General features: G+C 38.7%; 2 protein-coding genes across 20 annotated transcripts in view; one reads left to right on the top strand and one right to left on the bottom strand.

Moving 5' to 3' along the window:
• The window catches only part of PPHLN1 (periphilin 1), a 246,928-nt gene extending 233,337 nt beyond the window's left edge, over positions 1-13,591 (bottom strand). For 7 of the 13 annotated variants that reach the window (XR_006219897.1, XR_006219900.1, XR_006219896.1 and 4 more), the window contains exons 1-2: positions 13,301-13,548; positions 12,069-12,231 (exon numbers count right to left, since the gene is read on the bottom strand). The gene's annotated coding sequence lies outside the window, so the exon portion shown is untranslated. Of the gene's footprint in view, positions 1-12,068; positions 12,232-13,300 lie in introns of all 13 variants that reach the window. The other 6 variants (XM_042992123.1, XM_042992125.1, XM_042992119.1 and 3 more) reach the window with 5 other exon arrangements.
• YAF2 (YY1 associated factor 2) overlaps positions 13,551-22,759 on the top strand; it is a 75,846-nt gene continuing 66,637 nt past the window's right edge. For 2 of the 7 annotated variants that reach the window (XR_006219901.1, XR_006219902.1), the window contains exons 1-3: positions 13,904-14,022; positions 14,458-14,583; positions 16,207-16,584. Coding sequence is in view for 5 of the 7 variants with exons in the window: in XM_042992128.1 (XP_042848062.1) it covers positions 13,578-14,022; positions 14,458-14,552 (540 nt within the window). In the remaining 2 variants the exon portion in view is untranslated. Of the gene's footprint in view, positions 14,023-14,457; positions 14,584-16,206; positions 16,585-22,759 lie in introns of those variants that run through there. The other 5 variants (XM_042992127.1, XM_042992129.1, XM_042992128.1 and 2 more) reach the window with 4 other exon arrangements.

The following is a 22,759-nucleotide window of genomic DNA, read 5'->3' as shown; positions in this document are numbered from 1 at the left end:
CTCTCAGACCACACCACACCCAAATGCCATCAATCGTGTGGATAGAATGCTACAGTTTCAGAATTTTACATGGGGAAGGGACATGAGAGATTTCTGAGTACAATCCTTTGATTGTGTGAGTGAGAACATTGAGGACCAGAGAAGCTGAGTGGTAATTTGATAAATATTTAGACACAAAAAGTACTTAGGTAAAAAATAGTTGCAGAGTGGGAGAACCAGAGCCAATTCAAAATATGTTACAGCCTTCAGCTGATTCTATTCCTCTCTCCTTGTTGTTTGAATCTACAATATAAATTATTAGCTATAAAAGTCTAGTTGCCTTGAAGGCATGGAAAATCTTGGACAGGAGGCATCCTGGTTGTTGGCCTGACAACCCCCCATATGAGTATTCAGTGGGTTAGAGGAGGATGGGCTACCTAAAAATTCCACTAAGCTGGTAGGGCCTTCCAGCTTCACTGGCATTCAGGGTAAGCAAGGGCTGCTGGTAAAAGCATATATTTGTATAGACCTTACTGAAACCAGCCCCAGCACCTTATGTGTATCAGCCCACAATAATTCTATGAGGCAAGTATTATTATTATTCTCATTCTATAGGTGAGGAAACTGAAGTATGAGAAGGTGAAATAATTTGTCCATGGTTAATGGAGGTAATAAGCTATAAAATTGATGTTAGAATCTATGAGTCTGGCTCTCGTCATTGTGTTGAGCAAACTCAGAAAAACAGTTAGGTCTTTGATAATACTTATAAGTGCTATGCATCGTTTCTAAGGGCTTTACATATAGTAAGTTGTTTGCCCTCATGATAATGCCATAAGTACATATATCATTACTAGCCTCATTTCACAGATGTGAAAACTGAGGCACAGGTTAAGTAATTTGCCCAAGATTACACAGCTAGTAAGTTTCAGAGCCAGAATTTGAATCCAGGCATTCTGGCTATAGATAATGCACTTAACCATTGGTTAAGCAAATAATTTTGTTATGCTTGTTGCCAAAATTTATTCATATTAAAACTCAAATATATATTTAATCTGAGAAATTTCAAGTAATATATAACATGTAAAATATGTTCCTTAAGAATTACTTAAGTATACTACTGATATAAGATGTGCATGCTTGTAGAACATACTAATGAAATGTATTATTTAAATGGCAATGTGTTTACTGCAAGAAATCCCTGTAGGAATTCCTAGAGATTTATTTATATTACTACAAAAAGTGATGTTAGTTCAATCAGTTTTTTATGAAGATATATATGATAACAGATTGGAAATTTCTCCTTAAACATCTGTCTCCAAGATTGTATCGCAGGAAAATAGTATTTTCACCACTGAGAAATTTGACATTGCAGCTGTGTTTATGCTGTTGGCAGAAAGACTTTGGGTACTTAGAAATTTTTCAAATATGTTGTAGTAGGTTTTTCTGGGTCAAACGTATTAATATAAAAATGTTTAAAATATACTTGACTTTATTAGAGGTTCTAAGTGTAGCTACAGTATTTATATTTTGTACTGCAAGCTTATAAAATTAACATATGATTGAGGATGAAATCTTTATAACTGTGGAGTGTATTAACATGTACCTTTTTACAATAAATATAATACCCTTTACTTACTTGGCTATAGAATATGAATATAGAGTTGCTTTCTTGCATTCCCCTAATATCTAAAGATACAGATTTGTAAGGGCACTCAATAGAGCTAGTGATGCAAAATGACTGTAAAGAGCACAGAGTTTTTCATTTTGGGACTCTCTGATTTCCAAGAATATCAATCTTATAATTTTGACTTTATAATTTTGATAATCCAACCATACTATATTGAATATTCTCACATGTTGTGCAATTTTTTCCACTGAAATCCAACAAGCTCTATAAGGTTAAATATAACAATCTTATCCCTAGGGTATGTGTTAAAAACTTAAAATGGCACAGATAAGAAACTAGTAGAAATAAAATGGAATTAAAAGAAAATACAGAGATAAAAGTGATATGAAAAAGAAGTACAGAAAACCTAAGGAGAAGATAATAAGTGTGTCAAATAGAAAACCCAAAGAGGAGGGGCAGCTGGCTGGCTCCGTGGGTAGAGAGTGTGACTCTTGATCTCGGGGTCGTAGGTTTGAGCTCCACAATGGCGTAGAGATTGCTTAAAAATAAAAAAAAAATCTTTAAAATTTTTTTGAAAAAAAAAACTCAAAGAGGAAAACTTGGAAAAGGTTAATTCCAAGGGCAATATCTGTAGAAAACAAAAGAAGGAAAAGATAAGGAAAAAAACAGGGGAAAGTGATGGAAAAATGAACATAAACAATGAAAATAATAAAAACCAAAACAGAATATTGAGGAAGGCCAGCAGATCAGAGAACATATTTTTAACAAAAGATATTTGATAAGAAAATGAAATTATCTGTGAGAATATTTAATACTCAATTATACCTATATTCACTCTATTGTATAGTACACAGATATTCTTTACACAGAATGGAGATCATAGTGCAGACCCCTAGGTCTTGGGAGCAAATCCACGCCCTCTTCTACAGATAATTACTCTCCTTTTGAGAAACAATTCCTGCCTTGATATTTAAGCCTTGGATAGATACTGAATGCCTAACCATGGAATGTCAAGGGACAATATTAACTGAGCTTCCTTTTATGAAATGAGTGCAATCTGGACCACCAGGTCATAAGGTTGAGTGTGCATGGCAGCAATCTATCATCAGGTAGAAATGGTATATAAGATACTGGATTAGAGCATAATTGGGAGACACAAGTAATTGCATGATGTTTCCTTCAACAGTGACCTTTCCTCTCTTTCAATCCACATCTATGGCCTTATAAGAAATTTCTTATAACTGTTTGATGGAGGATGAAAAATCCAGGACTGGTTTACAAATGGTTCTGCATTATATATTGGTACCAACAAGAGGTGGATGGTTGTATCATTATAGTCTCAATGAGAGGTGGCCCTGAAGGGGCATCAGTAGAGGAAAATTCTCTTAACAAGTATAATTTAGAGCAATACATCTGTTTATCTACCTCGTCTGGGCTGAAACTTGATCCAAAGTATGGATTTGCAGTGATTCATGGCTTCAATGGTCAGGGACTTGGAAGGGACAAGATTGGAAGATTGATACAAGATGGTCTGGGGAAAGAGATATGTGGATGGCCTTCTCAGAATGGGCTAGAGTGTGAGGATCTCTGTGTTCTATGAAAATACTCGCTAAACGGCATCATCTGAAGGGGAGGTTTTCAATAATCAGGTGGACAAAATGACGTCTCTTGATGTCCACCAACCAGCTACCCTAGTGTTTTCTTAATGGACCTATGTTCAAAATGGCCATGTTGTCTGGAATGGAGGCTCAACATGGTCTCAGTAATATCATTCTCTCACCAAGGATAATTTTGTAGCCTGCTACACGGCTATTGCTAAGTGCCTAACCAGCTAATAGCACAGACCAACACTGGCATTCTTCCTTGAAGGAACAAGCCAGCCACCTGGTGGTAGGTTGATCATATTGGACCACTTCCCCCATGGAAAGAGACATAGATGTTTTCATTGGGATAGACACGTTATTTTGGATATGGACTTGCCTTCTCTGTCTATAATGCTTTTTCTTGCACCATTATAAGTGGACTCATAAAATGCCTTATCCATTTTCATTATATTCTGTACAACATTGCTTCTGTTAAGGAATTTACTTCACAGCAAACAAAGTGCAGTAATGGACTCATGCTCATGAAATTCACTGGTCACTGAAGCATCTGACCTAATAGAACAGTGGAAAGGCTTACTCAAGATTCAGACGGTTTAGAGACCATACATTGAAAAATGTGCTGTCTTACAAGGTAAGTAAATGCTTTAAGTCAGAGAATGATATGTGATACTGTCTTTTCCATAGCCAGAATACAGGAATCAAGAGATGGAGTTAGGAGTGGCTTTGTTCACTATGATACCTAAAAACGTGCTTGCAGAACTTTTGCTTTCCATCCCTGCAACATCAAACTCTGCTGATCTAGAGCTCTTGACGCCCAGGGTAGGAATGCTTCCACAAGGGCCACAATAATGGTTCTTCTGTTGAATTAGAAGATGAAACTTCCACTTGGACATTTAATGTTCCTCATGCTACTGAACCATCAAATAAGTAAGAGAGTTGCTTTATTGGATGAGAAGATTGATTATGATTACAAAGGAAAAACTGGGTTGATTAACTGATCAACTGTTGAAACATAGTACTCAACCCAGGATAGTCCTGAGATCACCTCTTAGTACTTCAATGTCCAGTAATAAAGTTACTGGAAATTTCAGCAACCAACCAAGGCAGTATCACTGAGCATTCAGGAATGAAGGTTTGGGTCACCTCACCAGGTAAAGAATTTAGATTGGCTAAGTGCCTACGGAAAAAGGAAACATAGAATGTAGAATGGTTAATGGATAAAAGTTGTGAATACTAACTATGGCGCCATGCCCAGCTACAGAAATGAGCATTGTAGCACTATATACACATTGTTTACTGCTTGCTATGTGTGCTTGCATGTGTGAATATATATTTGTAAATATGAACTATTTTCTTCTTTTTCTCCTTATATTACTTAATACAAGTTTTGTTGGAGGTTAACTGTAACATTTAGTGTTTAAGTAACAGAAATTCAGGTAAGGCTGTGACTAAATTTAAAGAGTAACTAAAATAGCATAGACATAGATGATGTTATTGATGCCCAGAAATGAGCACCATGACTGTTGGAGTACTGTGTCTCCTCATTCTTAGGGAAGGGTGAGAATGTCTTTGTACACAGAATAGTTGCATCTAGGGGGCAGAGAGCTATCTTGTTATTGTATAGATGCTCAAACATTTGTAGGAGCATTTGTGTGGATACTGAGTTGTCAGAGCAGTCAGTGTGGCAGTTATTTGGTCACTTGGTGTGTGCTTGTATGAAATATTCCTTTATGTGTGTATATGTGTATGTATGCATATATGTGTGTGTGTGTGTGTGTGTGTGTGTGTGTGTGCCATCTTCTTTATCCATTCATATGTCAGTGGATATTTAGGTCGTTGCTAACATCTTGGCTATTGTAAATAATGTTGCAATGAACATGGGGGTGCAAATGTCTTTGTGAGTTAGAGTTTTCATTCTTTTCAGATAAATATCCAGAAGTGGAATTGCTGGATTATGTGCTAGTTCTATTTTTAACATAAATTTTTTTCACATTTATTTATTTTCAAGAGACAGAGAGAGACAGAGTGCGAGTGAGAGACAGAGAGAGAGAGGGAGCCACAGAATCTGAAGCAGGTTCCAGGCTCTGAGCTGTCAGCGCAGCGCGGTTCGAACCCACCAACAGTGAGATCATGACCTGAGCTGAGGTCGGACGCTTAACTGACTGAGCCACCCAGGCGACACCTATTTTTAATTTTTTGAGGAACCTTGATACTGTTTTCCATAGTGGCTGCACCAATTTACATTCCCACTGTCAGTACACAGGGTTCCCTTTTCTACATATTCTCACCAGGATTTACTTCTTGCCTTTTTTTTTATTAATTAATTTATTTTTAAATTTATATCCAAGTTCGTTAGCATATAGTGCAACAATGATTTTAGGAGTAGATTCCTTAATGCCCCTTACCCATTTAGCCCATTCCCCCCCACCACAACCCCTCCAGCAACCTTTTTTTCTCTACATTTAAGAGTCTCTTATGTTTTGTCCTCTTTCCTGTTTTTATATTATTTTTGCTTCCCTTATCTTACGTTCATCTGTTTTGTATCTTATATTCTACATGAGTGAAGCCATATGATATTTGTCTTTCTCTAATTTTGTTTAGCATAATACCCTCCAGTTCCATCCACGTAGTTGCAAATGGCAAAATTTCATTCTTTTTGATCACTGAGTAATGCTCCATTGTATATATATACCATATCTTCTTTATCCATTCATCCATCGATGGACATTTGGGTTCTTTCCATACTTTGGCTATTGTTGATAGTGCTGCTATAAACATTGGGGTGCATGTGTCCCTTTGAAACAGCATACCTGTATCCCTTGGATAAACACCTAGTAGTACAATTGCTGGGTTGTAGGGTAATACTATTTTTAATTTTTTGAGGAACCTCCATACTGTTTTCCAGAGTGGCTACACCAGTTTGCATTCCCACCAGCAGTACAAAACAGATCCTCTTTCTCTGCATCCTTGCCAACATCTGTTGTTGCCTGCATTGTTAATGTTAGCCATTCTGACAGGTGTGAGGTGGTATCTCATTGTGGTTTTGATTTGTATTTCCCTGATGATGAGTGACGTTGAGCATTTTCTCATGTGTCGGTTGGCCATCTGGATGTCTTCTTTGGAGAAGTGTCTTTCATGTCTTTTGCCCATTTCTTCACTGGATTATTTGTTTTTTGGGTGTTGAGTTTAAGTTCTCTACAGATTTTGGATACTAACCCTTTATCTGATAGGTCATTTGCAAGTATCTTCTCCCATTCTGTTGGTTGCCTTTGAGTTTTGCTGATTGTTTCCTTCGCTGTGCAGAAGATTTTTATTTTGATGAGGTCCCAATAGTTCATTTTTGCTTTTGCTTCCCTTGCCTCTGGAGATGTGTTGAATAAGAAGTTGCTGCAGCCAAAGTCAAACAGGTTTTTGCCTGCTTTCTCTTCGAGGATTTTGATGGCTTCCTGTCTTATGTTTAGGTCTTTCATCCATTTTGAGTTTACTTTTGTGTTTGGTGTAAGAGAGTGGCCCAGGTTCATTTTTCTGCATGTTGCTCTCCAGTTTTCCCAGCACCATTTGCTGAAGAGACTGTCTTCATTCCATTGGACATTCTTCCCTGCTTTGTCAAAGAATAGTTGGCCACACATTTGTGGGTCCATTTCTGGGTTTTCTATTCTGTTACATTGATCTGAGTGTATCTGTTTCTGTGCCAGTACCATACTGTCTTGATGATTACAGCTTTGTAATATAGGTTGAAGTCTGGGATTGTGATGCCTCCAGCTTTGGTTCTTTTTCAAGATTGCTTTGGCTATTTGGGGTCTTTTCTGGTTCCGTACAAATTTTAGGATTGTTTGTTCTAGTTCTGTGAGGAATGCTGGTGTTATGTTGATAGGGATCACTCTTGTCTTTTTGATAATAGCTATTCTAACAGGTGTGGGGTGATATCTCACTGTGGTTCTGATTTGCATTTCCATGATGATTAGTAATGTTGAGCATCTTTTTATGTATCTTTTGGCTAGCTGCATGTATTCTTTGGAAAAATGTCTATTCACATCCTCAAGATAGTTTCTAATGACTGCTTAAAATTCAATCCTTTGGTAAGATCATAATTTATGTAACTATTCCTCTTCTTATAGGCATTCAGGTTATTTTCAATATTTGTTAAAATAACTGCAATGACTGTCTTCATGTAAAAGCTTTTTATGCATTTCAGGGTGTATCTTTAGGATATATTCCCCAATGTGGAATTGCTGTGTTAAAAAGTGTGGATGTTTTCTGAAAGCTATAAAATACTGATGAAGGAAATTCAAGATGATGAAAGGAAATGGAAAGACAATCCATGTTCATGGGTTGGAAAAATAAATAAATGCATCTATACTGTTAAATTGTTAAATGTCTATACTACCCAAAGCAATCTACAGATGCTACAGGTTTAATGCAATCCCTATCAAAATACCAACAACATTTTTCATAGAAGTAGAACAAACAATCCTAAAATTTACATGGAACCACAAGCGACCTCAAATAGCTAAAGCAATCTCGAAGAAGAAAAACAAAATTGGAGGTATCACAATTCCAGATTTAAAGTTACATTATAAAGCAGTAGTAATTAAAACAGTATGGTACTGGCATAAAAATAGACACACACAGATCAACAGATCAGAAAACCCAGAAATAAACCCAATTATATGGTCAATTAATCTTTGACAAAGTAGGAATCACTATACAATAGGAAAAAGACAGTCTTTTCAACAAATGGTATCGGGAACACTGGACAGCCACATGCAAAAGAATGAAACTGGAGTTTCCTTTCACCATACACAACTCAAAATGGATTTAGAAACTAAGTGTGGGTCTGCAACCATAAAAATCTTTAAAGAGAGCATAGGCAGTAATCTGTGTAACATCAACCATAGCAACATTTTTCTAGATAGGATCCCAGAGGAAAGGGAAATTAAAGCAAAAATAAGCTATTGAGCAAAAATAAACCACATCAAAATAAAAACTTTCTGCATAGTAAACAACCAAAAAAAAATAAAAAGCAACCTACTGAATGGCAGAAGATATTTGCAAATCACCTATACAAAAAGGGTCAGTATCCAAAATACATAAAGAACTGATACAACTCAACACCAAAAAACAAGTAATACAATTTAAAACTGAGTATGAATAGACATTTCCCCAAAGAAGACATTCAGATGGCCAACAGGTGCTTAACATCTCTTATCATTAGGGAAATGCAAATCAAAACTACAATGCGATATCATCCCATATATGTCAGAGTGGTTAAAATAAAAAACACAGACAACAAGTGTAGGCGAGGATGTGGAGAAAAAGGAACCCTCATGCACTTTTGGTGGGAATGTAAACTGGTGCAGCCACCATGGAAAACAATACGAAGGTTCCTTAAAAAGTTAAAAATAGAACTACCCTATAATCCACAAATCACACTACTGAGTCTTTACTCCCAAAATACAAAAAACACTAATTTAAAGGGATATATGCCCCCCTATGTTTATTGCAGCCAAACTATGGAAGCAGCCCAAGTGTCCATCGACAGATGAATGGATAAAAAAGAGGTGATACACACACACACACACACACACACACACACACACACACACACACACACTGGAATATTACTCAGCTATAAAAAGAATGAAATCTTGCCATTTGTAACAGCATGAATGGAGCTAGAGCATATAATGCTAAGTGAAATAAGCCTGTCAGAGAAAGACAAATACCATATGATTTCAGTCATATGTGGAATTTAAGAAACAAAAGAAATGAGCAAAGAAAAAAAAAAGAGAGAGAGAAACCAAGAAACAAACTCTTAACTGTAGAGAGCAAACTGATGGTTACTGGAGGGGACATGAGTGAGGAGGGATGGGGAGATATAGGGGACAGGGTTAAAGAATACATTTATCAAAAAGGGGGGAAAGAAAAGAAAAAAAGTGTGGACTTCAACTTTTTAATTTTAATCTTTTCAATCTTAATTTGTTCTCAAGTTCTTACAGATGCACAATGCTTTTTCATAATCCGTAATCTAAAAAGCACTGAAAATTGAAAACATTTTCATATTTTACCTGACCTATAATCATTTAGCAGTACAGCCTAAGTAGTACTGAGGTGAGGTGATTTATGGATTTTATTTTCCCACACGGCACAAATATTTATATATTTTGCAGAAATATTAATGCATTTGATTATGGGATACTACTTGAGAGCCCACTTGGAGGGTTATGTAATTATGCAGTGTTTGTACCATATAATGCCTTTTGAAAATCCCCAAATGTCTTTCTAATGAAAGATATCCAGCCTTAAAACTTTCAGATGAGGACTATGAATCTGTACTAGTAATGTTACAAGAATACACTGGAAACATTAATTTAAAAAATCTTTGGGGGAATCTGGGTGGCTCAGTTGGTTGAGTGTCCGACTTTGGCTCAGGTCATGATCTCACAGTTTGTGAGCTTGCACTCTTTCTCTCTCAAAAATAAATAAACATTAAAATAAAAACTTAAAAAAAAATCTTTGCTCACCTCTTTATGCTAGTATTATGAGCTTAATTGTTTTAGTCCCCCCTGCAAATTCATGTTGAAGTCTTAACTCTTCAGTACTTCAGAATGTGACTATTTGGAGATAGGGTCTTCAAAGAGATAATTAAGATAAAAGGAGGTCATTAGGGTAGGTCCTAATCTAATAGGACTCTGTCTTTATAAGAATTAGGACACAGACTCACACAAAGAGAAGACCAAGTGGGGACAGAGAGAAAGTGGCTATCTACAAGCCAATGAGAGAGGCCTCAGGAGAAGCCAAGCCTGCTGACACCTAAATTTCAGAATGTAGCCTCTAGAATTATGAAGAAATAAATTTCTTTTGTGAAAGTCACCCAGTCTGTGGTATTTTATTTTGGTGCTATAGAAACTAATACAGTGGTAACATATAACTTTTATAATGAATAAAATCAGGAAAGGTATCTCTGCTTTGCAAAAACAAAACACTAACCAGCTAAAAAAAAAAAAAAAGCAAAAAATCAATCTTTTAAAATGTGATTGGTTTTACAGTTGCAATTTATTACCGTTATCCTTCATGTTGAATTTTGCCAGAGAAGATTTGAAGCTCATTTCTTCCTCAGTTACACTGGTTCTCTCACATTCCAGTCTTACTTCAGGTATTAGCTTCTACCGTCAAATAACTATATAGAAAACTTTAATACATAGCTTTTATTATTATGTTTGCTTCCTTGTTAGAAACTCAGGGCTAATCAGAACCACCTGGGGTCTCCGGGATCCCACAGTCAATCTCTTGATCTAAGACAGGGTCTCCCTATCCCTTCATCCACCTCAACAGAGAGTAGTATTACTATTCATCTGTGTACAGGATCCCATGCACAGTTTCAGTAACTTTTCCAGTCTCTGCCATTCTAGAAAGCATATTAGAATGGAAATGAATATTATTATATCAATGACCTAGGGATTATTTTAATTTTTAAAAAGGAAATCATTAGAAAATTTCAACACCTTAGGGTTGCCTGGGTGACTCAGTGGGTTGAACATCCAACTCTTGATCCTCAGGTCATGATCTCGTAGTTCAGTTCGTGGGATTGAGCCTTGCTGTCAGTGTGGACCCTGCATGATTCCCTCTCTCCTCTCTCTCTGCTGTTTGCTCTTGCACACACACATACTCACGCTTTCTTGCTCTCTCAAAATAAATAAGTAAACATTTAAAAACTTAAGGCTATTAAAGACAATTTCAACACTTTATTTTTAAATTGTTAAAACTATTGTTAAAGAGTTTGTGTCATTTTACAAGTGTCCCTAGTGAATTGCATATCCAAAGTATTGAACTCTGTTAATGTATTGAAGACACCCAAATGGGTAAGAATCTGGGTGACTCTGGTGACAAGGATCTTCATATTCTCCACTGGCCACTCTTTCAGATTAGTAGGAAACACTTTAAGGAAAAGGTATGATTTTTGGGTGAAGTAGGAGGATTGGCTTCAGTATCACTCTCTCTATGGAAACCTGCTACAGGAAGGGGGTTTTTCTATAAACAAGAACTAATAAATGGGAGGCAGCTGGTTTAGTGCAAGCGTGTGTGCTTTTGTACTCCACAGAAACTGGGTTCCTAGTTCTTCTAAAATGACTGCAGTACTTTGCAGAGTTGTAAAGTTCAGTTTGAAGGGGTGTTGTAAATTTCAGCATTGATTGACCATCCTCTGTGTACACAATATGCTGAACAGACTGTAAATCCTGTATGAAAATATCACTCGTCCAAGAATCGTGACCCAGGTGAATGTATTCATTCTCACAACATTTACTGAGTACCAACTATGTGTCAGACTATTCTAGGGGCTTAATATGCAGTGATGAAGGCAACAAATAAAAGTTCCTGCCTTCTTAAGTATATGATTCAGAAGTGGAGTTTACTTTCCAGGGGCGGAGGTTAGATTCTAGTGAAATGGTAACTTGCAGCATGGGAGAGTTTGAGAGTCCCAGATTTGGTTTTCTTTTGATTTAAAAATAAGTTGTTGCCAACACTTGTGCAAGTAAACCAGTTCTTGCCATTCTCCTTGATGATCCATCCAGTCAAGGAATTTTGAAACATCACCATGTCTGGGGCACCGGGGTGGCTCAGTTGGTTAAGTGTTTGTGAGTTTGAGCCCCTGCATCACACTCTGCTATTAGCACAGAGCCCTCTTCGGATCCTCTGTCCCCCTCTCTTTCTGCTCCTCCCCCATTTGTGTTCTCTCTCTCAAAATAAATAAACATTTAAAAAAAAACCCACAATGCCTTAGCCTTGGAAGGGACCTTAGTTAAGACAACAGTTTTTAACTGCTTTATTTTATAGATGGAAAATAGGAAGTGACTTACCTAAGGTTACCCATTGCATTACCTAGAGATTGAAGACTAGGCCTTAGAACTCCCCTTGTTCACTTTTCTCAATCATATTCCTCATGGTTTCTGATTTGAGGTTGGAGTCTGGAGAAGCGACACTTTTCAAAAAGTACAGATGGTGCAGTGAGTTCAGGGACTGCTGTAAATTGGAGTGATTTGGTTAATCAGAAATCACGGTCTGGTAAAAGACAGTAAGATATCTGAGCTCTAATTCTGGCCTTTTCATTAAGGAAAAACCATTTAACCTGGGCCCTAAATTCTTTGTCTTTCAAATGGATAGGCTAGTTGATAAGAACATTTGCCTAATACTTTGAGTCCTTTAAGAAAATGCATTGGTGTGAAGAGATTTGCAAAGTGCCTGCCAAACAGTGCTAAAATGTTACGTTGTTATTAATCACACAACTCCATAAATACAGATATCATTTTGCGGATGGAGAAGTTGAAAATTACAGAAATTAACTACAATTTCCAAGATCCATTAGTGAAGGAACAGGGAAAGTAGGCTGGGAACTGGGAATTTTGACATTACTATTTCTTTAATATGTTAATGTTAAGTACCTTAACATTCTTTCAGTTATTGAGGTTATTATTTTACAGGAATTTGGACTTGCTGTGAACCTAGAAAGACTGGGTAGAAACAGAAGAGGAAAGTATTTTATGCAGAAGTAAGCCATGTGGGTGAAGGAACAAATAAATTAATTTTATCTGCTGTCTTTGCCAGGAGGCCGCTTTTCTGATAGGAAGTAGGATGAGGAGGTAGGGAGAAAGAGTGGAAATCCTTGAATGCCAAGCTATGGAGTCTGAGAGCCTTAGCAAGGTACTTGATCAGCGTGGTGGCCTAATATTATCAGTATTTTATTTCGTATCTGGTTGTGGATTACTGAGTCGATTGGGGAAGTGGGGCTGGAGTTTAGGAAACCAGTTAAATTGGTGTTGCTAGGGTCTAGTACGAGATGAGGGCATCTATCTAGTGTGTCGAGGAAACGAGACTTGGTGGAAAAGTGTTCGTTTCTTACTCAACAGACAACATTCAGGGACTATGTAAACTCGTTATCGAAAAAAAGAAAAGGGCTTATGAGTTGTTTTATTTTAAGCGGCTACTGTTGAGTCCTGGGAGGCCAAAAGAGTGCATTTGGAATTAAAACCAGGGTTAAATTCCTCCTGGCTTTGTCATCCTCTAATTATATAATACAGAGGAAGTCACCTACCCTCTCTTGAGCCTCGGTTTCGTTTCCTCTAAATTAAGGGCGACAGTACCTACTTGGTAGAGATTTGCGTACAGAAAATTAGTATTTTAAGGCACCTAGCAATGGCGCTCAATATTGGTTCCCGCCTTCCCCCAGGTGTCTCTCGAGCTGAGCCTGAGCAGTCAAGGACGGTCGAGGCCGGAAAAGCGGTTCTACCTGGAGACCGCGGCCGGGCACTGCTCCCGAACCGGGCTGACCTCCCAACGCCGGCTCCACCCGGGAGCACACGTCCCGCGGGATGACTGAGCATCCCCCAGTCAGAGTGGCCCTGCAGCGCGTGGCAGCCACCAACAGCCAAGGATGCGGAAGGGAAGCGCGGAGAGCGGAGCGGAGAGGCGGCGGCGCCCGAGGCTGCAGCGACCACCCCCACGCCGCCCGCCCGCGAACTCGCCGCGGGTGCTGGGCCGCGCTGGCCGCGTTTGAAGTCTCCGGCGCCGCTGCTGGTTGGCCGGCTCGGGTCACGTGCACCCAGGCAGGAGTTTCCCCGACAGCTGGAGGCTGCGTGGGATCCGGCGGCGGCTCCGGAGCTCGGCGGTGCGGCCTTCCCCGCCCCCTCTTCCCTCCTCCCCCGCCCGCTTCCGCCCGGCTTATTATCCTCCTTATTGACAAACAGAGCGGCCGCGGCGGCGACTCTCCGCGTGCATCTGTAGCCAAGCCATGGGAGACAAGAAGAGCCCCACCAGGTAACAGCGCCCGGGCCCCCGGGCCCGGACTGTGCAGGCGGCGGGGCCCTCGCGGCGGGCTTCGGGCGGCCGTCTCGCTCGCCGCCCGGGCAGCGGGGCCAGAACGGGGGCGGCGCTGGCGCCGCTGCTGCGCGAGCACTGCCGCGTGAGGGGCCGGCGCCGGCCGCCCCACAATGGAGCCGCGATGGCGGCGGCCGGAGCGGCAGCCCGGGGTGTCAGAGAGGCGGCGGCGACGACGACTGCGGCCGCGCCCGCGCCCTCCCCCTTCCTGACTCCCCTCCCACTCCTAGCTGGAGCGCGGCGCGCCGGGGGCCCGCGGGGCGGGGGTCGCGGAATTGGGGCGGGGGGCGGGGCGGGGGCGGCCGCGGGGCCCGGGCGCCGGGCGCGGCCTGCTGGTGACCCCGCGCCGCGTCGTGTCCGGGTTGTGTCCTGCAGGCCGAAGCGGCAGCCGAAGCCGTCCTCGGATGAGGGTTACTGGGACTGTAGCGTCTGCACCTTCCGGAACAGCGCCGAGGCCTTCAAGTGCATGATGTGCGATGTGCGGAAGGGCACCTCCACCCGGTGAGTCCCGGGCCTGCCCCGCGCGCCGTGGGGCGCCCGGGTTGCGGCGCAGAGGACGCCCCTGCGGCTGCCGCCCCCTCCCGTGACACTCGCAGACCCCGCGGGAGCAGGCGAGACTGAGGTGGTGGCCGCTATAGGAATTGGGTCAGATTGATTGCGACCCTTGCTATGGTTTGCGGTGAGGGGTAATTGAAGAGGCTGTAACGTTATATGCTGCCAAGAGAGAATAAATTATTTAAGGGAGGCATTAGCAACTGCGATTTAATTCGTATCGCTGGGTGTAATGCCCCCCCCCCCCCCCCCCGCCTAGTCTGGGTATATTAATGTTGGCTGCATTGTTGTGTTAGTGTGTTGGAATCAAAGAAAAGCCATGAAATCCTCTGTAGGAGCAAAAGATGGAATTTAATTTCATTCCTCAAAAAAAAAAAGTATCTGATTATAGAATACACAATAGGTTAAACTTCCTTTTTTATTTAGAGTCTGGAAAGGTTAGATCAAGGTTTTGTTTAGTATGTTTATTCTAATTCTCTAATATTTTATAAATAGTTGGAGGTGAGCCCAGTCACAGGGACACATTTTTACTGAAAGTATCTGAATATTTTTAGTTTGATTAAATGGCAATCTATTAGACTCTACAAATGAGATAAAATGATCTCTGCCTATTTTCAGTCTTTATTTTATTGTAGTCTTACAGTATAATAACTCAGTCTTTCAAAAAACCACTTAAGTGAATTAAGTGGATGAAGAAAGTCATACAGGAAATTCAAAGTCTGACATTGTTGATCTGCCAACACTTTAGAGTTCCTTTGCCTTTGTAGCAAGATAGTCTTTGAATTTATTATAATCATGTGAGTTATAGCCTAATATTTAGATATCATGTATTTTGATGTTACAAAGTCTGTTAGAAACTAAATTATCATAAGAGTATAAGTATACTAATGTGATATACTGTTGTTTTAAAGAAGACCTCTATAGTGACATTAGATTTATGTATTCTGTAGAAGTTAAATTTCTGAAAATTAGATACTAGATTTTTGAATGCCATTTATAACAACTTACTAAAATTTTAAAATGTAGAGACAGAGATAGTTGGCAATAACTTAAAAGTTTATGATTTGCTTTGTGAAGCTAGCTGCTTCTGACATGTCTTTCTGTGAATCATAATATGTGTTTTGTATATTGTCATTTACATTGGATAAAATGTGTTGAGCATTTTTCATGATATCCTTTAAAAAGCAAACTTTCAAACATCTAAATTTAAGGGGATATAACAGACCATTCTGAAAAGTAAAAAAGCACTTATTTGCTAAAGTAAATGTGGCAACAGTTTTTGGACCCGTGATTTAAGTATTTGAAAAGCAGAGTATCTTTATGTCTTTGTATCAGGTTGGATTTGGTTTAGAATATATATTTGTATATCTGTGTTAATGCTTTGTACTTCTTAAAACACTCAAGCAGTTTTTAGAAAATGTGGTTTTTGGAGGCAGGAACTTTAAAGTGGAGACATTTGTTATAATCTTAATCTCTGGTACGATATTGTTGCTTTTTGTTGTTCCCTTTCTATTTTCTTGTAGCCATTAGAAAAAATACTGAAACTAGAAGAGCCTATATGTTTATTTGCAGGGACAGCAAGGAAGGGGGGAAGCTGTTGTCCTACTCCACAGCCAGTCTTGGGGTTAGAGGAACCCTGAGAAATAGAGTAGGTGGTGGCAGCTCAGAAGAGAAGAAACAGGCTGAATACCTGGCACCTGGAAGAAGAAGCAATATAGTGCACAGGGGAGTTGGCCCAGGACAGAGAAGTGGGCCTAGTTTAAAAGAGGTTTGAGGCCCACAAGGGGGCCCCTGATATTTTTTACCAGTACATCTGAGCTCTTGTAGATCCAATTTTTAGTGGTGGAAACATTACTTGAGGAGGACTCAGAGAAGCATTGTCATTTGGATTGAAACTGAAGAGGCTCTGGGCAACTCACCAGAAGTCTAAGGGACACTCTGTTCCTAAAAGTAAGTGTTCTACACTACGACCCTCTCAGCTTCTTCCTTCCTCTCTCTGAATTGTATCTTCTCTTTTGATTTTGGCCCTAAATTAAATCTAAGAGCTCTAATTTCTCTGTTACCTGTTATTTTCCAACCACTTTCTGAAATTCAGAGTGGAATCCCTGTTTGGATAGAACAGTGGAACAGGGAATTGTTAATAGGGTAGATATTGATTGCACCACAAAATACTTCCCTCTCTGGTAATGTTAGAAAAACAGGATTAAAGGGTTGCAGAACACTAGAGAGAAGCAGAAGTTTCAGGAGTTGGAAGAAATAATTCTCTACAACTGACATGTTAATTAGCACTTAGGGTAATTTCAGGGGTAAGGTTGGCGATTATCAAAGCAGGGACTGGATAGCAGCAGAGCTGAAGATGCAGTTTGCTAATGACTTGTCTGCGTGACTGACCTACGGGACTTGAATTGCTTGGGTCAGACTGACCTTTGAACTGATTCTGTCTCGAAGTCGCCAAATGTGAGGCCAAGTCTAAGGCATTCCAGACATTTGAAGTCTTTTTTTTTTAAACCTCCAGAGAAGGCGGAGCCCATGGTCTCCCTCCAGAGTCTTTACTGACAATTTTATCTTTTAAGATTCTGAGTTCAAATCTTTTATATTTCAACAGAAGACCCATTTTCTTTGGCTATATCCTTGGTAGGTCACGTTTTTCTGCAGAATAACTATGCAGTGAAATGAGGTTATAATCGTAGTAGTATTTTAAAATGAAACATGATATGAAGTAGCTTTAGTTCCTAAATTTTGATCAGTTATAGCCTTTAAATTTATGCCATTTCTGTGTTTGGATTTCGGTTTTGTGCTTGCTGACCTTAATTAGTTTAAGTTTGATAAATCTCTTTTTTTTATCCAGAATCTAAATAACTAGATAGTTCAAGCACTTCAAGTTTTCTGCATTGTACTTTTGTGAGAGAAGCAGTGATAAATGTCAAACTGACAGGAAACATTTAAAAAAGAAAAAGTTGTGGTGACAAATTACTGTGAAAGGCACTAAACAGTCTCCTTCATCTTTATATCTTCATCAAGTACTTATAAGGCAATAAGTGTCTCACATATAAACCTAAGAAACTTTAAGAAATTAAGAACCAATCTAAAGCATCAGAGAAAGTGAAATATTTAGTATAGTGTGTGAAGGGTAGTGCAGTCAGTGTATGATGATTGAATTAGAGTAGTATCTTCTTGCCACTTCATATAGGAATGGAAATTACTGCCTAACTCAGGTGGCACATACTAAAAAATGAGAATGATAGAGCTATTTGTTTTGATTTTGAAGTGTGACCTAAATGAAAGCATATAAAACACCCAAGTCCATAGCAAACTTTTAGGTAGAATTTAAAGTATAACAGGTAATGTTATATTTTCTCAGGGTAAGTTGTAATAGCTCTCTTAACGTTTTTGAGAGATGTTATTTTATGGAACAATGAAAAAGATTTTAGAAGAAAGAGTTATACTAGGTTTCTGGTGACCTGTGTTCTTAACTCATTTCAACTACTTTGACGTTCAGCAGTGTTTACGGAGTGTCTCGTTTTATACAAGGGCTGCGCTAGGTATTTCTGAACACAGTAATATGGTCAGGATCTGACTGTTGTTAAAAAGATTAATTATTTCAGCTTCTATAAAATGGAAGTAAATTGCTATGATTTATATTCTGAAGAAATCTAAAATAAACCCCAATTATCTGATAAAAATCTTTTCAGTATTATTGTTGTCATATTTGCTTTCTGTCTTCTAATTTGAAATTTGTCACAGATTCTACTACTCTTGGTGTAGGAATGGGAGAAAAAAATTGAGGACCATAAAAGTCAGTTCATTTTTCAGAAATTCAGAGTTCCCAAGCCTCCCTACCTGTCTGAGGAGCCTTTCCAGCTACCACTGAGTTCTTGTTCAGAGAGACTCCTTATTCTAGGAGGTTGGTTGGTTGGTTTTCCTCCTTATATCTTGGGTTAGAGTACTCAAGGGGCTTCATTGTTTACAAGGAAATTTTTTTTTTTTTAACGTTTATTTATTTTTGGGACAGAGAGAGACAGAGCATGAACGGGGGAGGGGCAGAGAGAGAGAGGGAGACGCAGAATTGGAAACAGGCTTCAGGCTCCAAGCCATCAGCCCAGAGCCCGACGCGGGGCTCGAACTCACGGACCGCGAGATCGTGACCTGAGCCGAAGTCGGACGCTCAACTGACTGAGCCACCCAGGCGCCCCTACAAGGAAATTCTTAAAGTGATTAGTGTTTGGATAATTTAGAGTAGTGGTTTTCAGAGTGTGATCTGAATAACCCTGGGGGGGTCCCTGAGACCCTTTAAGGGACTCTGTGAGGTCCAAACTATTTTCACAGTCATATTAAGATGTTATTTGTCTTTTTTGCTGTATTAACCTTTGCGGTGGTGGTACAGAGGCAAGGATGGGTAAAACTGCTGGACTCTTAGCATGAATCAAAGCAGTGGCACCAAGTTGCTATCTGTATTCATCGTAATATTCACTACCATGCGTGTGAAGTAAAAACAATGCCAGTTTCACTTAAGCATATATTCCCTTGATGAAGCAGTAAAAGTTATGAATTTTAGGAAGTCTCATGTCTTTTTTAACGTATTTGATGAACTGGGAAGTAAAGTAAAGCCCTTCTGGTGCATACTTAGAGTACATTGGTTGATTCAAGGGAAAGCATTTGTGTAGTTATTTAATTTGCAAGCAGAACTAGCTGCTTTTTTCATGGAGGATCGTTTTTACTTGAAAGAATGCTTGGCAAACTGTGGTTATTCAGACTTGGATATGTAGCATCTATTTTCTCAAAAATGAACACAGTGAGTTTGTCACTTCAAGGAAGACAATTGATAGTGTTTGTTGCCAATGATAAAAATTGAGCTTTCAAGTGAAAATTAGAATTTTTGAAAACATGTAACCACTGTTGATCCCAGTACTTTAAGGATGAAATCAGGTGGTGATACTAATGAATGTAACTTCTGATAATTTATCATGAAATTTGTTGATGTTTGGAAGATCTGTGTAAGTCAGTGAACTAGTATATTCAGATAACCAATGTGTGATGTTACAAAACCATGCATAGATAATCCATTTAAAGTACAAAAGAAACCAATGGATTTTAAAGGACTACTCTGAAAAGTTTGTTGATAAAGTTTTAGATATCACATGCAACTAACCTTTGAGAAATAACTACTTGTGTTTTTATGTAGTATCAAAGAAGAATATCTATAATTATCTGAAAAGGCTATTAATATTAAACTACTCCCTTTTCAACTATATATTTGTGGGAGTCTAGATTTCCTTTATATTCTTGAACTAAACCAACATACTGCAACAAATTGAATGCAGAAGTAGATATGACGATCCAGATGTCTTCTGTTAAGCCAGATACTAGAGGTTTTGCAAAAATAGCAAGTGCTACTCTTCACACAAAATTACTTTTGATTTGAAAAATACAGGTTTTAAAAGTGTTTATATGAAAATGTGATCTGCTTTATTTTTTAAATGAACTAACATACATTTAAATTTTAGCTGTTTTTATTTCTAATATAGCAATTTATTTCTTGCTAGGTAAGACTTACATAAACAAAAGCTCTTTTAACTTTGAGAGGATAAGAGAGCCAGAGACCAAAAAGTTTATGAACTGCTGGTGTAAGGTTTTACTAGCATGGGTTTCCACATCCCACAGATTTACTTCAGCAGGCATTCTTTTCCTTTCATTTATCCTTTGTTGAGTAAGATCTCTCTGATAACCTAGTGACCTACTTGTTAAACTCAGTGGCCTAATCTTTTCTTTCCATGTCACCTCCATAGTATTTGATGTTGGTAGCCTTTTTTTTTTTAATTGAAATTCTCCCTTTTTGATGTCTCTAACACATTTTGTCTCTGGTTTTTCTTGTACATCTTTGAAATCAATTTCTGCCTACTGAAACCTGGCTTCTTCTCTATATACTTTACTTTGTATGTGGCATGCTCTTTCTGGAATCTAAGCCAGAAACTATCATTGTCTCAACTTTGATCTAACTCTTCGTTGTTCCTCATGTCCAGTCTTTGAATTGTCTCTAAAATCTGTCCTTTTTCCAGTTTATGTCACTATAGTTTAGAAGCCCATGTCTTTTCTCTCATGAATTATGACAAATTGGTCTGTTCTCCCTAATGCTGCTAACATTATTTCAGTATGTTTTTTAAAACATAAAAATTAAGACCTCTCCAGTGAATAAAGTCCTGTTTATTGAATAAAGGTTGAGCTCCCGAGCATGGTATACAAGATTGTAATATCTGTCATTGATTTGCCTTTCTAGCTTCATTTCCTGCTGCGTATCCCAACCAATCTTACGCTGCATCAGCACTTAAGTATTTTCATCAGATGGTGCTTCTTAAAAGAAACCCTCTGGGAGAAATCCTCTGGGATTATAACCTCCTCATCCCAACTATTTTATTGTTCAGTCTATCTATGTAAATGCATATGTAATTATCTCTAGAAAATCATCATATTGTGGTAGTATTGTCTACGTGTTTATCTACCCTTCTGGGCAGTCGTACCCTTTGTTGTATCCTCCAAAGCCAGTAAAGTATTTGGAACATTTTAGGCATTTAAACTTTTTCAGCTAACATTCCTTTAAATTTTACTATTGCTGTTTAACAACTGGAATCACTTTTCCAATAACTTTTTAAAAAATTTAAGTTTTTTTATTTTGGAGAGAGAGAGAAAGAGAGAGAGAGAGAGAAAGAGAGAGAGAGAGAGAGAGAGAAAGAGAGAAAGAGAAAGAGAAAGAGAGAATCCCAAGCAGGCTCCTCAGTACAGGCCTGTTGCAGGGCTCAATCTCATGACCATGAGATCAGGACCTGAGCCGATACAAGAGTTGGATGCTTAATTGACTGAGCCACCCAGGTGCCCTTAATAACTTTTTTTTAAGTTTCTTTTTTTTATTTTAAGTAACTTCTACACCCAAACATGGGGCTTGAACTCATGACCTAGAGATCAAGAGTCGTATGTAGAACAAGTGTGCATTCAGGGGAGGGGCAGAGAGAGAGGGAGAGAGAAAGAATCCCAAGCAGGCTTGGCACTGTCAGCAGAGTCTGACGTGGGGGGTTCAAACTCATGAACCGTGAGATCATGACCTGAGCTAAAGTCAGACGCTTAACTGACTGAGCCACCCAGGCATCCCATCCCCCAAAACTTTTAAGCCTATGCTTGTAAAAATATTATCAGACTATTTTGTCCATAATTTGTAGGTACATATTTTAGCATTAATTTTTAAAAATTTTTTCACAGTTTTGTTTTGTATTTTGAAGCTGTTACTTGATTAAAAGCACAGTTATTACAGTTAGATTAGTAACTGAGATAAGTGACCCCTGAGTCTTCGTACCTTTCTTTGTCTTTAAACACGGAAATAATATTTTTATAATATAGTAATGTTATAACAAACTATGTAGTTATTTTGAAAATTAAGAACATAAAGAATTTTGTGCATCTCATATTTATTATGTTTGTTCTTGTCTTATACTTAAAAACATGTATGTGTGCAAGTAAAATTATAATTTGCCCCTCAATTTTGAAACATTTTTAGCTTTATCATTTTTAATTGACATGTAACAATATATTAGTTTCATATTTCAAGAATGATAATGTACCTTATATTATACCTTGGTGTTTTTACAGTACAACTTTGGAGGGTTGTTTGTTATCTCACTACCACTCAGATTATTGAAATTTGCATGGTATAACTAAAAATGAGAATTATTTCTTTTTAAAAAAAAATTTTTTTTTTTTTTTTTAACATTTATTTGTTTTTGAAAGAGAGAGACAGAGCGTGAGCAGGAGAGGGGCAGAGAGAGAGGGAGACACAGAATCTGAAGCAGGCTCCAGGCTCTGAGCTGTCAGCACAGAGCCTGACGCCGGGCTCGAACTCACAGACTCAGAGATTATGACCTGAGCTGAAGTTGGACGCTTAACTGACTGAGCCACCCAGGCGCCCCAAATGAGAATTATTTCTTGACTAAAGTAAACTAAAATCAAGAAAAGGTACAGCATATAATGAAATATATTTAAGTTCTCTTTTGAGTGTTTTTTAAAGTTAGTTGACATTGAGGGTCTATCAAAAACTAGAATATACTAAACATAGATTTGTGGTATTTGAGATTGTTTAATT

Source organism: Panthera tigris, chromosome B4 (genome assembly GCF_018350195.1).
Source record: "Panthera tigris isolate Pti1 chromosome B4, P.tigris_Pti1_mat1.1, whole genome shotgun sequence".
Lineage (NCBI taxonomy): Eukaryota > Metazoa > Chordata > Mammalia > Carnivora > Felidae > Panthera > Panthera tigris.
The sequence above is the reverse complement of the archived record's forward strand: the minus strand, read 5'-3'. Positions and strand labels throughout refer to the sequence as shown.